Source organism: Mobula birostris, chromosome 11, assembly GCF_030028105.1.
Source record: "Mobula birostris isolate sMobBir1 chromosome 11, sMobBir1.hap1, whole genome shotgun sequence".
Lineage (NCBI taxonomy): Eukaryota > Metazoa > Chordata > Chondrichthyes > Myliobatiformes > Myliobatidae > Mobula > Mobula birostris.
In genome coordinates this window covers 69,421,283-69,437,759 of record NC_092380.1, presented here as the reverse complement: position 1 = coordinate 69,437,759, position 16,477 = coordinate 69,421,283, and the positions used below count along the sequence as shown (strand labels likewise).

Genomic DNA, 16,477 nt, shown 5'->3' with positions numbered 1-16,477 from the left:
TAACATTTGCTGCAATACCCAATCAACACAGGCTATGTTTACTGAAGTTCTTGTTTTTTTCATACAATTGATGAGGTAGAAACCAGGTCCTACGATTTGTTTATTTCTTGTTTTTCTTCCATTAGGTATTAGGCCAGCATTTTATGTTCAGCCTTCCAAAACCACAAGCTCAACAGCATCACCAGGAATATCCACTTCTCCAGCCTTTAATGCCTCAGTTAAGCCATTGAAGTCCAGTGCGGTAGCTGAAATAAGTCAATTTACTACTTCTCCGATAGAAACAAGTAAATCCACCGCTTCTGCTTCAACTCCTATGGTAACCCAGCTGTCAGCAAGTCCTGCTACATTAACTACAAGCACTTCTCCACTTCTACCCTTGACCAGAACAACGCCTACCACACATCGAGCTTTGGTACATTCCACCGAATCTTACACATTATCCCCTTCTACATTAGGCTCTTCAACAAAAATGGTGACCACCAAAGCAGTGACTTTACCTGAAATTTCAACACTAATGGAAGCCACAAGCCCGACTGAATTACTAACCAAGTCACATTTGCAATCTACTTCCACTGAACCCAAACATACAGACACTAAAACAGTACCTTCAACAGCTACTACGAGAGTAACACCATCATTAACGAGATGGCTAACTACAATTAAAACAGAACCATTATTAGAGAAGACTTCCTTTTCCACAACTGTAGCATATTCCCCGCCAGAAACAAAGTCAATTACCCAAAAAACCTCAGTGTTTACAACCTCAAAAGGAACAACAACGTATCCTACTTCAAAAGAAATGGAACCAACAATGCTTCCTACATTCAGTAAGGTAGCCACAAAGGCTACTAGTTCCAGTTATCCTTTCTTTACAGTGCACTCTCTGTCTACTGGAGCATTGAATTTGACAACCAAAAAGACTCAATCATCAATGCCTGTTGGCACCTATAAATTATCTACATCAACAGAAGCAACATGGCATCCATCAACTGAGAAGTTATCAACCCCTTCAGCATTTTCAGAAACAGAAATAAATAAAACTACTATAGCAAGTTCAGCACAAACTAATGCAACAGAAAAGTCTATCATTTATCCTCTGAGCACAGGAGCTCACTCAACAACAATTCCACCTGCGACCTATTCAGGCTTAGCTACATTACATCCAACTTCAAAAGAAGCTGCCTCCACATCAGCGACAACAATGTCTTCAACAGCATCTGCTACAATATCGTCAGAAACAACGGCTCTCAAAACATTAACGACTGCGGTATTTCCAAATAAAACAACGACATCATTTCTTGAACATGTATATCCATCACCATCTACAAAAGGACCAGAAATGGGTTCAACTACAGGCATCTTCAAAGTGACCTCAACTCCCCAGAGCACAGAAATGACCTCTGCTTCAACAACAACATTATATGAAAGTACTAAATCAACTTCTCCACTATCAACCTCTGCAATAAAATCCACAACTACTCAGAAAAAAACCTTATTGGAAACTTCATACAATCAAACATTGCGGACTTCCACGACAGCAATCCCAACTTCTGTAAAAGTTTCCCCTCTTCCTACTTCAACACGTAAAACAACTACTGCAGCTGTGGTCCCTCAACGTGGAACAACTATAGTTTTACCTCCATTGCTTACAAGTACCTCAGTAAAATCCTCAACAGTTGTTTCAGGGCTCGCATCTACAGTGACAGACACTGCACATGCAGTAAATGCATCAACACCTGTTTTACCGCTTTCAACAACAACTACACCAACTTCAGCCAGCAGAACCATCACTAAAGAAGTAACAACTCCAACTGCAGATGTAGGTGCAACTAAATCTCCAGCAGTTTTGTTTAAAACACCATTAACAACAGAAGCATCAACTGCTTCAATAAATGAAACATCTGTTACATCAACAGGAGTTATTAAGACAACTGGAGCACCTGCTGCATCAACAAGAATTTCTACCACAACTGAAGACACAAGAAAAATAGCAACTTCTCCACAGCTGACCAGTACCTTAGAACGTACATCTATAAGTTTAAATGAGACTGTTTCCTCTGAGTTGAAAGTAACTTCAATTGAATCTGTTGCTTCAACTGCACAGTCAACAACTACTGTTGGCTCTGAATCACAATTATATACATTATCCAATGTCACATTATCAACAGTTATTTCTACTCGTGAATCAGAATCAGTTGCGGGCCCAACAGTATTCTCAGCAACCGTCAACACTACAGCTCTGACCATCCCATCAACTAGTCATTGCATTGTAAGTAAAATATCAGCAAATTTGTTAACTTCACTCAAAATGCATGTCAGGCAGCATCTATGAAAATGAATAAACGGTTGACGTTTCAGGCCAAGACCTTTCTTCAGGACAATATTCATTTCTATAGATGCTGCCTGACTTGGCTGAGTTCCTCCAACATTTTATGTGTTTTGCCCTGGATTTCCAGCATCTGCACATTATTTGTGTCTGTAATCTTCACTGTTAGGTTATATGGCAATATGAAGCTACTTGCTTTACATTATTTTATGTGGCAAAAGCAATTTTGAAAAGTCTTACACTATTGTATTTCCAGTTCAGAGGTAGTTCTTTGATCCTCCCGAAATATAAAAAAAATCATCTTTGCTTCTTTGCCCTCACCTCCAACATAATGCATAAGGCACCATATACTCTTCGTCACCAATTCATTTGCATACTTCTACCTCTAATATTGCCCATATTTCAGCCCAGCTGTCAGTTAGAATCTGAAGTAATTTTGATACCTAGCAACAGGAGTATGTCAATGGTCTCCCATTTTTGCTTGATTTCCTCGTCACTATTGACCTTGATCACATCCAAAACTTTGCTGTCCATAACCCAACTTGCAGCAAAGGTTCAAAGGTCTAATTTACTATCAGAGAAATGTGAGCAGTATACATCCTGAAAAGCTTTTTCTTCACAAACATCCATGAAAACAGAGAAGTGCCCCAAAGAATGAATGATAGTTAAAATGTTAGAACCCCGAAGTCCCCCCCAACTCCCCCCCCACCCCGCCTGTACATGGTATCGGGCAGCAACCCCCTCCCTCCGGCAAAAAAAAAAACAAGATCAGCACTGCCACCGAGCACTCAAGCGTGAGCAAGGCAATAGCAAAGACACAGACTTGCAGTTACCACAAAGACTTTACATTTCATCCAGCATTCGACAGACCACAGGTTCCTTCTCTCCCTGATAAGGGAGAGGGAGGTGTCTCCAATTTTCCATGTTCCATTCTTCAGTCATTCCTATGTGTGCCAACTTTATAATTGGCTTATAATCAGGCAGCTACACATTTTTTTCATCTTCGTTTTCAAATCCCACCTTGGCCTTACTCGTTCCTATTTTTTTTATCAAACACTCTGCTCTTGGAACTTCCCTAGATCATGGTGCTCCTTGAATAGCCTCTCTAACTTCCCAAATTTTCATTCCTCCACTCTTGTCTCTTCAGCCACTCGGCCCTCAATTACTTTCTGGAGTCTCTACCACCACCTATGTATTTTGGTCATTGATTTTAATATGTTGCTCAATGATAAATTTTATTTTGCAAAACTTACTTTACATACAGTACGTATGTTAAAAGCTATATAAATAATGTTGAATTTATGGACACCTTGCTCACTGAGATGGAGATGCTCTGTTTCATTGGAACTGTCACATCCTCTTCTCTACCCTTGCATAATAATCCCATCAGTCTCATCCCCCTCCAAGCAAATAGCCATGAACTTATACCTTTCATGGACTTTTCCTTTTCCTTTCCTGTCACCCAGTGTCAGATAAATATAACTTTTTACCAGTTTTCTACTGATGGCCCTGAACTTATGATTCCATGCTAACATCAATGCCAGGATGTGCCTGTGTTTCCCTGAAGAAGTCCTGCTTTTTGTCAGAGCCACCGGCCTAGGCAACTGGTGGCATCTTCTGCCACATAGAAGCAATTCCTGTGCTCCACAGTGGACTCCTCATAGAGTCCGACAAAGTGGTGTGGTTTTCTATTGCCGTCTTGGCTACTTGGTGGAAAGTAAGTAGATACTATTTTATTTTTTATTTCTATGCGAGGCTTACAACAGATTTTTATTTAACAAAGCGTATATTTTAACTGAATCCCAGGTATTACTTAAAAAGCAGTAAAAGTCTAAGCTTTGACAAGGTTCAAACGCCCTGATAACATTGACAGCTTTGACAGCTGCTGAGTTTGAGGGTGAAGTCTCATCTGCTCTGCGAGTGCAGCTGGCTACCGATGCTGAGACAGCTGTCGTGCTGCACACCACTACAAAGGGCTCGTCGCCGGGATCACAGTGAAGGACCACACCTGGAGACACATGGAACAAACAGGTGCAGCCATCCTGGAATTCTGGGGCAACTGAAAATCTGGCTCCATGGAAGGCAAAGACTTTATTGTAAATCTCTCCATTCCTCAGACATGGATCCCATCTTATATCTTTGCACTATTCGAAGGTGATGTCAGTTACAGCCCTAAGAAGCTATAGTGGTGCTAGAAAGTTCATAACCCTGTAAAATTTTCTCTATTTCTGCATAAATATGACTTCAAGTGCCATCAGATCTTCATGCAAATCCTAAGACTAGATAAAGAGAACTCAATTAAATAAATAACACAAAAACAATATAATTGTTAATTTATTTATTGAGAAAAATGATCCAATATTACATATTGGATATACAATATTACATGTATTTGTTGGAAAAAGTATGTGAACCTTTGCTTTCAGTAACTGGTGTGAGCCCCCTCCCCACCATATAGCAATAACTTCAACTAAATGTTTCTGGGTAACTGTTGATCAGTCCTGCACATCAGCTTGGAGGAATTTTAGGCCATTCCTCCTTACAAAACTGCCTCAACTCTGGGATGTTGTTGGGCTTCCTTGCATGAACTGCTTGCTTCAGGTCCTTCCATAACATTTCTATCGGATTAAGGTCAGGGCTTTGACTTGGCTATTCCAAAACACAAATTTTCTTCTTTTTGAACTATTTTTTTGTTGAGTTACTCTTGTCTTTCAGATCATTGTCTTGTTGCATTATCCAACTTCTGGTAAGCTTCAGTGATGGACTGCTACCCTGACACTCTCCTGTAAAGTGTCTTGATACAATGTTGAATTTGTTTTTCCCTCAACGATCACAAGCTGTCCAGGCCCTGAGGGAGCAAAGCATCCCCAAATCATGATGCTCCTTCCACCATGCTTCACAGATGGGATAAGGTTTTGGTGTTGATGTGCAGTGCCCTTTTTCCTTCAAATTTAGCAATGTGCGTTTCTGCAAAAAAGTTCAGCCTTTGTCTCATTTGTCCACAGAACATTGTCCCAGAAGTGCTGTAGAACATCCAGGTGGCCTTTTGCAAACTTGGAATATGCAGGGATGTTGTTTTTTGGAGAGCAGTGGTTTCTCTGTGGTATCGTTCCATGAACACCAGTTTTGTCCAGGGTTTTTCTTATGGTGGACACATGAGCAAAGACTTTAGCAAATTCTAGAGATTTCTGCAGGTCTTTTGCTATTACCGTTGAATTCTTTTTCACCTCCTTCAGCATTGTATGTTGTGCCCTTGGTGTGATCTTTGCAGGATGCCCACTCCTAGGGAGAGTAGCAACAGCACTGCATTTCCTTCATCTGTAGACATTTTCTCTTACGTGGACTTATGAACACTCAGGTCTTTAGAAATACTCTACAATTCTTCTTCTAAGTTTCTCTGAAAGTTGTTTTGATCGAGCCGTGGTGCACATAAACAGATGTTTCTTGAGAAGAGCAGGTTCTGTCAATAATCTGACTTTGTGTGTTTTTTTTATAGGGCAGGGCACCTCTACAACCCATGACTCCAATCTCATCTCATTGATTGGAACACGTGACTCCAAATAGCTTGTGTAGAAGGCATTACCCCAGAGGTTCACATACTTTTCCCAACAAGTACATGTATTTTTGGATCATTTTTCTCAATAAATAAATGGACAAGCATAATGCTTTTTGTGTTATTTATTTAATTAGGTTCTCTTTATCTAGTTTTAGGACTTACATGAAGATCTGATCACACTTTGGGTCATATTTATGCAGAAATAGAAATTATCTCTAGGGTTCACAAACTTTCTAGCAGCACTGTATTTGATTCAGCAGTGTACTCCTGACATTGATCCACTTCACTACCCACACTGCCTATTTCCATTATCTTAAAATTACAGCTCTGAGATAATATGCTCATAAACCTTTACTTTTGTTATGCTTGCAGTATTCACCCAATTGGCTTATCATTTTCAAACTTTAGCTCATCCAAAACTCAACTACAGATATCCTAACTTGCAACACATCTCCTTTACCTATCATATTGAGTAGTAGTGCATTAAAATGTCATCCTTCTTTTCAAATTCCCTGCCCATCACTGCAAGCTTCTGGGGCCCATCAAAGCTGTTGTTCTCGACTATTTCAATAGCCTTGGATATCCAAATTTAATTCTTTCACTGCTAGCGACTACACTTTCAAGAGGTAATTCTTGTCTTAATTCTTGTCATTCTTGCCTTAATTCTTGCCTTAATTCTTGTCATTCCCTCCCAAAGCTCTTCTCCCACTTTCTCTCTTTTTCCTTCTTAAAACTTAACTTCGTGGCCAAACTTTCAGCTATATTTCCTGACATCTCTGAATCTGGCTCAGTGCCATCCTCTTCTGTTTGATCTTTGTTTTTGCTGGATAAATGAGCTAAATCAAATTTCATTAAGTTTCTGTTCAATTTTGCCACCTAGCTCAAAAAGCCAAATTTTCTGCTATTGTTGCTGCTCGTCAATCTACTACGGCTCTTGATCTAGGACAGCTGCAAACTCAGTCATTTTAATTTTTTGCTTAACTCCCTCAGGTACTCTGTGTACTCCCTTTTCTTTTAACCTTGTCCATACCTACATTGCTGTAAGAATTCTATGTTTTCACAAATTGGACTGCTTGTTTACTTGCTAATTTTCTATTCCTACCACTTGAGTAGATCTGACCCTAAGCAGTGATAGTTGTTCCCTTTATCTCTTTCCTCTGACTATCTTCACCACATCTGACCTTCATTTATCACCTTCCCTACCTTCACTTAATATGACTTGTCGCCTTTTCTTTGTGGTAACGTTTCAACAGATGCCAGGAAATGCCTCCTTTGTTAACACAATATAAATTTTAGTGTTTGTTATTATATCACCTTTGTTGCTTAAGCCTAAGAGCATGTAATTTATTTTTCCATTCATCTTGCTATTGTGTCCGTTGTCCATTGACAATATAAATGATGAGATATATTGCTTCAATACAGCTTTTCACGCAACATAATCTGTTTCCTTTCAAATGTTTTGCAGATTCAATTTCCACAGGATGTAGATGAATGCATCACCCAAACCTGTGTGGAGGGGGAAGTAATTCAAATCAATAGATCCCATCATTGTCCTTACCTTGTTATTCCACCCACTTGTGACCTCCTGGGATTTGCTGTGCAGGTGAACACTGATAAGTGTTGTCCACAGTGGGAATGTCCATGTAAGATATCTGACTTTGTGATAAAGCTTTATTTTAGTAAGACCTGGTCAGATCACAAAATAGAAGATAACTTATTTTGTTACTCCCACTTTAGATTATCAAAATACCCAACAAGTGGACTTACCTTACTCATTTCTATTCTAAACATCTATTTCTGATTCCACTAAATTATATTATTAACCTAAAATACTTTGTAAATAAAACCTTTGTTAGATCATAAAAATATTTCTAATAATTACAGTGAAATTACTAATAACATTTGTCAGCAGAAACTCCCCACCTAATGATTTTTTGTCAATACTTTATGAAAAGGGAACTTGTTAACAACCTGTAGCATTATTTTTTTCTCAGTTCTTTTCTACGGTGATATAGAAAAATAACTTCTGTGTTGATTGCTTAAGGAATACCCATAATCAAGGATCTCTTGCTTATATTCCACTTTTCCGGTTTCTAAAGTGTCTGTTAAGCTCAGCATGGGAGTGTCGACTCTTTCACAGGTAGAACTGATGAGGTGGGTGGGTAATTTTGAGATTGTATGATTCTTGCAGCATTCACCAAGACTTCTGAGTGGGTCTGATGCATGGACTTGACATTCTATCATCCTGAATGCTCTTTGTTCACCCTTGTGCACTCGTGGGCCAGGATTTCCAAGAAGCAGAGAAGATGTTACATGATTTCAAAGAGGCTATCAGTGCATCCTCTTCCTGGTAAAGTCTTCACATGACAGAGCTCTGAATAGAATGTCTGTTTTGGAATGTGCTGTCAGGCATGCTAGTGATGCAAACTGTCCAGTGCAGCCAACTGAATGTAATCGGATTCTAGGGATTTGGGATATTGGCTGGGAGTGGATGCCATCAATGGTTTACTTATACTTCTAGTGGCATTGGAAGATTTTACAGAAATCACATTGTTCTTTTTTTTTTCATTGTCTTAAGGTGCCTGCTGAAGGTAGTTGAGGTCCTGGGAAGATCTGGAAGGACAGGAAAATCAAATATCTGGTAGATCATGAGCTCTGAAGTTTTGATCTTCAGATACTCTTTTACTTAGCTTATTGAAGATTGTGCTATGCACCAAAGATGATGATGATGAATTTCATCATTTATGTCTATCTGTGCTCTCGGATTATGAGAAATGGCTTATTTTATTTTCCAGAGTCATATGTAGAGCCTTTGTTCTCCTAAGGCAATGTTGTGCAGTAGAGGCATGGATGGGGTCTTTGTTTTGTGGATTTTGAGTATAAGGCCAATACTCTTGTATATTGCTGTTAGCCTCTTACAAAACATTTTATTATCAGCATTAAAATTTATTTATCATTCAATTCATCACAAGCTGCCAGATGCATTTGTTACTGAAAGTTATTAGTTAAAAAATGAAGTGTGTAATGTTGTGAATGTGATTGAAGTCATTGGAGAGACGCTGAAGCTAGTGATATAGAAGTCTTTATTCATCACAACAAACAGGCATCAGTCTGGAGACACTATTGGTAGAGGCTCACAAACCCATAGGTACTGTGCATCACATTTTTGTACCCTTAAGATCAAAGGTAACAGTAGGTGACTCATTACAATTTTAATGGTTACAATGACATTGTGTACTTTAATACTTTGGGATGACAAATCGTTCCTCTGAGACACATAGTGGAAGTAAATTATAATTGATAAGGCACCTCTGAAGGTCCAAACAGCTTTGAGAGAAACTAATTAACACAAATAATCTAAAAACTTCTGATGACGAAGAGACATGTTTGATATGCTAAGTGACAACACCTGTCTGGTCTACCAGCTTGAACTCAAGTCACAATGGTGCAAATAACTTAATCATATTGTCTTGATTTAATGCAAGTCAATTAACACAACCCCATTGCTTTAACATTTGACTGTTGCATATGTAATCTTTTAGTCTGTGAGCCAGTTGAACTTCAATATATTGCTTACAATAAGAACTGAAGGCTAATTGCAAGTTCAAGGCTTGTTTCAATTTGTTCTTGTTTGGATTAATATCTGCTACATATATCCACGTAAATCCAGAATACTCCTGAATTTTGCACAGTACAGTATATGTCAATGAGGAATGGAGAGCGAGTTTGTGAATCTGGTGGGTGCAAAGGATGTTGGGAATGGTAAGGGTGGAGTGCTATGGGAGAGGCATGGGAGAGGTGACAGAAAAGGAGAGTTGAGGCGGGCGGTAGTGCAGGCAGAGACACACACACTCCTGACACACCAGTTAAGGTCATTTGATTCCAAACAGTTGGTTTATTGATCATTACAGTATGTCACTCTGGTGCTTCCCGCTCCCTCCTTTCTCCCTTACCCTTTTCCCAATCATGATTCTCCTCTCCCTGCCCCCTTCCCACTCTTAGTCCATATAAGAGTCAGGTTTATCATCACCCATGTATGTCATGATTTTTTTTGTGGCAGCAGTACAGTGCAATACGTAAAATTACTGCAGTACCATACAAAAGTCAGAGACACTTAGCTATATAAATGTGGCTAAGACTTTTGTGCAGAACTGTATAGCATCATAGCAAACAGTCAAATTACTTAGGGTACTTACAACTTCCTCATGCTGTATAATCTCCTGAAAATATTACACTCTATCACATGAGATTTGAGTATTTTAATATTGTACAAACCCATAATTGCTGCTTAGTATACCTCTAAGTTGAAAGCAAATTGGTCCTGAGACTCAGAAGCTAATGGCAACCCCCCAGAATCCATTGGGAATGTCTAGGACTGTGAATATCCTGTGTGCTGGGGAGAGGCTATTAAGGGTTGTGGCTGAGCTGGCCACAATGGGATGCCATTGTTGTGTAGTCTTATTGAGTGCAGTGTAATCTATTGTCAGCCTGTAGGATCCATACGGCTTTGTTACTGGCCACGTGCATGAGTTGGTGATCGAAGAGGTCTCCTTCAGTATACCTGTTGTTTCAATTCCTTTGCTATACTTCAGAGCACCCCCTCTGTGTCCCTGTGTCCACTAACGTATCACATTGCTAGCCCTCTAACAGTACTGTTGTGTACATCCATGTGTAACCAGCACTGGCAATAAGGGCTGTTCGTCTGATTTGGGTGCCGCCTTTACAAGTCCTATAATCTGTCAAAAATCAGATTAGGCAGAGTGGGTGCCATTAGTGTTGGGGACTTAGGTTCCATTATGGTCTCTACGTGTCTTGGTGGGTGACTCTCATGACTCCTTCCCGTTAGGACACCATCTCCAACTGTGGCTTGGGAGACCACAGCTGTCACATATTGCCTCCACTGCCCTTATATATCTAGCGTGGCAGTCCCTCACTAAGTACCCTGGTCGGTGGTAAACAAAGCAAGTTCCCTGCATCTTCACAACAGCTACATCCACTACACTCCTCTTCCCTCTGTCTTCATCTATTTCCCTGGTCCAGGAAACTATTGTGGAGTAGATGTATCCCATCAGTATCCCCAATTCTAAAACCTGGTTGGCTGAGCTCAGCCCTTCCTTGAGCATTTTCTGAAAGACTATATCATCACTCCTGGGATTGCCTGGCCCTGAGTATTCTTTATAGGCCTGGTATTTTCACTCTGCATTGTCCACGGCAGGTTCATCGGCATTCTGACAACTGACATTATCGTTCCCCAGTTACTCTTCTCTCATCCAAATCACTGCCTCACTTCTTCCTTAAAGTTCCAATATCTTTCCTCATTGCCAGCACTCACACTAGTTGCTTGTGATCCATCCTGCACCCTGGGTTCACACCGTTCCATGTATTTTTCAGGCATTTAGCTTTAACCAATATGTGCATGTCTTTGGAGTACACTTAGTGGGTTTTGATAATTTCTTCTAACCTATGCCAAAATTCTGCATTGCCATGTAACTCTAAGTGAGGGCAGTTCAGATACAATGCTCTGCTGTTCCCTTGGGGTGAAGGGCTTGTGGGTGGTGGTGATGTGTGTGAGTGGCTGGCTGGGATCATTGGGGTTCTGAGCCTGTCATTACCTGGTCTCTATAAGTGCCATACAACAGGCAGTACTGGGTATGACCTCTCCTGTTTGTGGGTACTTTTCCATGAGTCAACTCCCTGGTCCATCATTTCCTAATTTACCTCACCACTTTCCTCAGCAATTATTCCCTTGGCTGTTGCCTAGTGAGCACCCACATGCTGGGCCTTATCCCATTTGGCTCTCAGCCTGCCCAAATCTCCGACTAATTCATTTTTGTACTGTTCAAATTATTCTACTTGTTTTTCAACCACCTCTCTCTCTCTCCCTGTCAATGTTCCAACTGTTGTCTCAATCTGTCCAGCTCTACTTGTACACTGCCTTGCCCTTCCCTGTATTCATCCCTTTCCTTCTGCCACTCTGCTATTTCTACACTGTGATTCCAGGCACTTTGTTCTCTCTTGCAAAACACATGGCATAGAATGACTGCTGCTTTATCTCTCCTCCTCTTTGATTGGCTTTTCCACCACTGCCATTGTTCCTCCAGGCTCCAGATCTTAACCCACCCAGCTTTGTCCATTCCCTGTTCAATCTTCTCAGGTTTATGGAGTATATACTTTGTGAGTTCCCTCCCTCTTCATTTGAGCCTATGATGTTGCTGTATCCCTTTTATGTAAAAAGTTAAATATTTCTGCACCATCACCCATCTTAGGCTTTGATTCTCAGGTTTTCCTACACACAGTCAAACACACACAAGCAATTCCCCAAGCAATACATGCACCCTCTGGAATCCTGAATGGTATCTCCTATGTTATCCAAGTGTTCTCAGTAGCCACGCTGCATTAAATCTCTTGCCCACCAAATGAATATTCATGCACCTCTGGCATCCTGAATGGTGAATAGTCACCTTTTGCAACTGGTGGTCTTGACTTGACAAGCTATCCAGCTGGTTCTTTACACAAACACCACACTTTTATATCTATCAGTTCAGCTCTCTGCTGTATCCTTTGATACCCCGTGATTAAGTGGTTGTTGAACTAAACAGATCTAAGTATTTGTGTTACTCTTAAAAAAAAAACTCACCCCTTTAGAATGCTGAAGTCACTAAATACATAGTGCATCACGGATGTATCCCGGACAAGCCCCCAAATGTTGCAACAGTGATTGAAGTCACTGCTGAGACGTGAAGCTGGTGATATAGAAGATTCTATTCATCAAAACAGGCAGGCAATATTTTGGAGTCACTCTTGGTAGAGGCTTACAAACCAAAGGTACACCACATTTTTGTATGCTAAGATCAAAAATACAGTAGCTAATTCAATACAACTTCAACAATTACAATGAGATTGTTTACTTCAATACTTTGGAGTGGCAAATGGTTCCTTTTAAGTACAAAGTGGAAACACATTGTAATTGATAAGATAACTCTGAAGATCCAAGCACATTTTGGAGAAATTAATTAACACAAATATTCTAAAAACTTCTGACAACATAGACCCAGACACTCAAAATTAATGTTGTCAGGACTGTCTCAGAGTACACAAAAACTATTGATTGTCTATACTGTGTCTACCTTAGAAATGCTAAGAGACAACATTTGTTTGATCTGCCAGCTTGCACCCAAGTCAAACTGGTGCAAATAATTTAGCCATGTTGCCTAGTTCAATGCAAGCCAAATAACACAACCTCATCGTCTTAATGTTTGGCTGTTGCATCTGCAATCTCTTAGTCTGTAGGCCAATTGAATTTCAATTTACTGCTTGCAATTCGCAATAAGAACTGAAGGCTAATTGAAAGCATCCTGAACCTGACCATATTTACATTTACAGTAAGAACTGCTTAATTAATATCTGTTATATCCACATAACTGCAGAATACTCCCTAACAGTTGCACAGTTTTGAAAGAAATTTAGTCAAAGAAGTTTCAAAGTCTGGAGGAGACAATTGATTTGCTATAGTGCAAAGTAACAGAGTGCAATAAGTACTTCAACTGAAAAGGCTTGCAATTTTTCCCTAACTGAAAGTGTACTGTAATGGTACTGAGGTCAAGTTCAGTTGAGGTGGTGAAAAGTTTCTTGTAAAGGAGAATGAGAATTGTGGTTTTATGCTGGATTGCTGAGAAAGCATGGAAGGGCGACTGGGGAAATATGAGGGTTGGTCATTGGAGAGGTCTTTGGAGGACTGACCTTGAAGGTTTCTTGGAGGATATTGAAGAGATAGTACTAAAGAAATGGAGAGTTAAACTTAAGTTTTGGGACTTTGGTTCATTGGAAAGAGTCACTTTGATTCAATACTAAGTAAGAGCAAAAGAAGGAAATTAAGTTATGGATTTGCCTCACAGAAGTTCCATTTCAGTGTTATGACAGTAAAGCATGGTTGCTTTGGGTGTCACCAAAGATGTAATGAATTATATGGACAGAATTTGCTGCTCAGTGTCTGGGTATTGACAACATCCTTTGAGAAACCAAAGTGGAAGTTATACAAGGGTACTGTATCTTTTGCACTGATGCATAAGCCCAGAAAATGTCTGTATTTTGTTGCATCATCACAGTGGTATACAGGAGAGAAGGCGCAGCCCTTGGCCTCCACAATATTAATTCTACATTCAATTTCATCAGGTCAAATAGAAACAAAGGAACTTTGCCCCATAACCACCAGCCAACCTCAGGGGCAGTTTACCCACCAACACACCTGTAGGATGTGGGGGGGAAAACCAGAGCACCTGAGGGAAAGTTACACACCCACAGGGAGAAAGTACAAACTCCACACGAACAACACCTGTGGTCAGAAACAAATGAGAAAGGTACATGTCTGTCCTAGCATGTGAAGTCAGCTTTGGTGGACTGGGCAGATGAGGTCTACAGTGAGATTCAATGGGCAGGGTGGCAGTTCTGCAACGCTATGTGGAGAATGAAGGGTATGATGAGGCGCAGAAGTCGTCATGGTTATCCTCTGCAACCAGGGAAGACCCCGGTTGCGACATCCACTCATATCACTGTACCTGAACTTCCGAGGTCAAGAGAGTGGAACTGCCAGAGTGCAAGGCCTTTCTAATTAAGAACTCTCCCAGACAGGCTTCCTGTCATCATTGGATACAGTAGTACTGGTAGTGTTCTAATTTATTCTGTATTTCATTTAAATACATAATTTGTTACTCAATTAAACAGTAGTTTATCTTTTTCATACTTTTTAAACTATTTTCATGAAACGTCAGCTAATTGGGGCAGCCACTTAATTAGGCCAAAATATACTGGTCCTGATGTGTCCCAATTAGCCACAATCTAATGTATATACATTAAGGGAAAAATTACTTTACTTGCACTTGGTGCGTATTGTTATGAATTCTGAGGAGAAGTAATTGAAGGATAGAATCAACAAAAATTCCCTTCTATTCTCTTTTTATCTAAAAATGGATTTCTCTGTGATCCACAAAAAGGAATGAAACAGTAATGAAAATCCAAACCTTCCTAGTTAGTTTTTTGAAGTAAAAAATGCTATTTGGAAATGCACCAAATTACTTGGCAAAGTATAAAATAAACAGAAGCTATACAGAGACTGCCATAATTGTCTTGTATGGACCACCTGGCTGTAAGGGGCCTCCATCTCATATTAATTTGATGATTGACATTTAAACTTTTGTTGAACATTGAACGGTGAACATAAAGGTCCTTGACTACAGTAGAAAGTCTCAATAGAAAGTAAAATACGAAACATTTTATTAATCTTAAAGTATTTTTTCTCTAACCAAGTGAAAAAGAATGTAGATATCTTCAGTTTCCCCAAGTCATTGAAAATAGTTTCTGTTCATACACAGTTACGCCAATCTTAACCTTGGCAGCATATCTGCTTCATAAAACTGAATCAAACACCTGTGCAACCCCTTACCTGTATGAGGTATGGCCCACTCATATTTTTCTTGCCAGAAGAACTCCTCTGAGAACTACTGTATGTGCAAGGATTTAAATTAGGCCAACTATTTCAGTATTCTGTTCAATGTGTGCATATTATACATTTGCATACAAGTCTTTAAAGAGGTGAAGAAATATTTTGAGGTTAGTGAATGGTGGGGCAAAGGGATATAAAAGAGGGCCCTGTTGTCCTCTCTCTATGCTCACTCCTGTTGCTCAACAGTTTTTCAAGGAACTGGAGGAAGCCAAATTTATCCTTTGTAGATGCCTCAGTCAGCAGGCCTGCATCCCAGTGGGTCATATCCTTCTATTTTTGCATCACTGCCATTCTTTCCGACTTGGGAACAAGAGGCAAGTCAATACCCATGAATAAGGAGTAGAAGAAATGATGACAATTTCTCTTATGTGTTACGTATTTTCCATGTTATAAATCAATCATTGCAGAAACTTGTCTTGTTGCATAATGTGTTTACATGTGATGTTTTTTGTTGTAAATAGAAGTTTGGAAAGTTTCTGTTAAAAGTTAGTAATCTCAGTTTTACGCATTTAACTTTTCATGAGAATGATAATGTGATTTGTGCGTGATGTCAGAGTGTCAGTCACTACTAGAGCTGCTCCTTCTCAGTGTTCTTTGAAGCTCAGGTTTCCTGAGTTTTGGAAACTAGTTTTAATTACAGTGTGAGCTAATTAACTTTTGTAGGTCGATGTTCTATTCTTGCCAATCTACACATAATTACTTTTGATGGAAGTAGTTTTGGCATTTCTGGAGCTGCATCATACGTTATTGCTTCCACGGCAAATGAAACTATTGTTATTGGGATCAGCGAATGTCTCAACAACCAGATGGTAAGTGTTCAAGATAATATAAACCCCTGAGAGTCCATGTTACTTCACAGCATAAAGTACAAGGTTGTCTGAATCACGACATCTTTCTAATTATTAATTATCCTGCATCATTCAACAGAATTATCTAACTTTAATCAAGAGCATTTGCTGGCCAAGTTCAATCAGATAAATTCTTCAGCATCTATTTTAATATTTCAGGGCTGTGTTACAGCGCTGCTATTCGTTAAAGGAAAAAAAATATGAGCATGAATATAATCCATTTGCCTTAGTTGGAGGTAATTTGCAGC

At 39.7% G+C, this 16,477-nt stretch overlaps 1 protein-coding gene across 1 annotated transcript in view; it reads left to right on the top strand.

The window, feature by feature from the left end:
- otog (otogelin) overlaps positions 1–16,477 on the top strand; it is a 226,232-nt gene that overhangs the window by 163,889 nt on the left and 45,866 nt on the right. Inside the window, 3 exon segments of the mRNA XM_072271370.1 lie at positions 126–2,269; positions 7,348–7,525; positions 16,045–16,190. Of these exon segments, the coding sequence (XP_072127471.1) occupies positions 126–2,269; positions 7,348–7,525; positions 16,045–16,190 (2,468 nt within the window).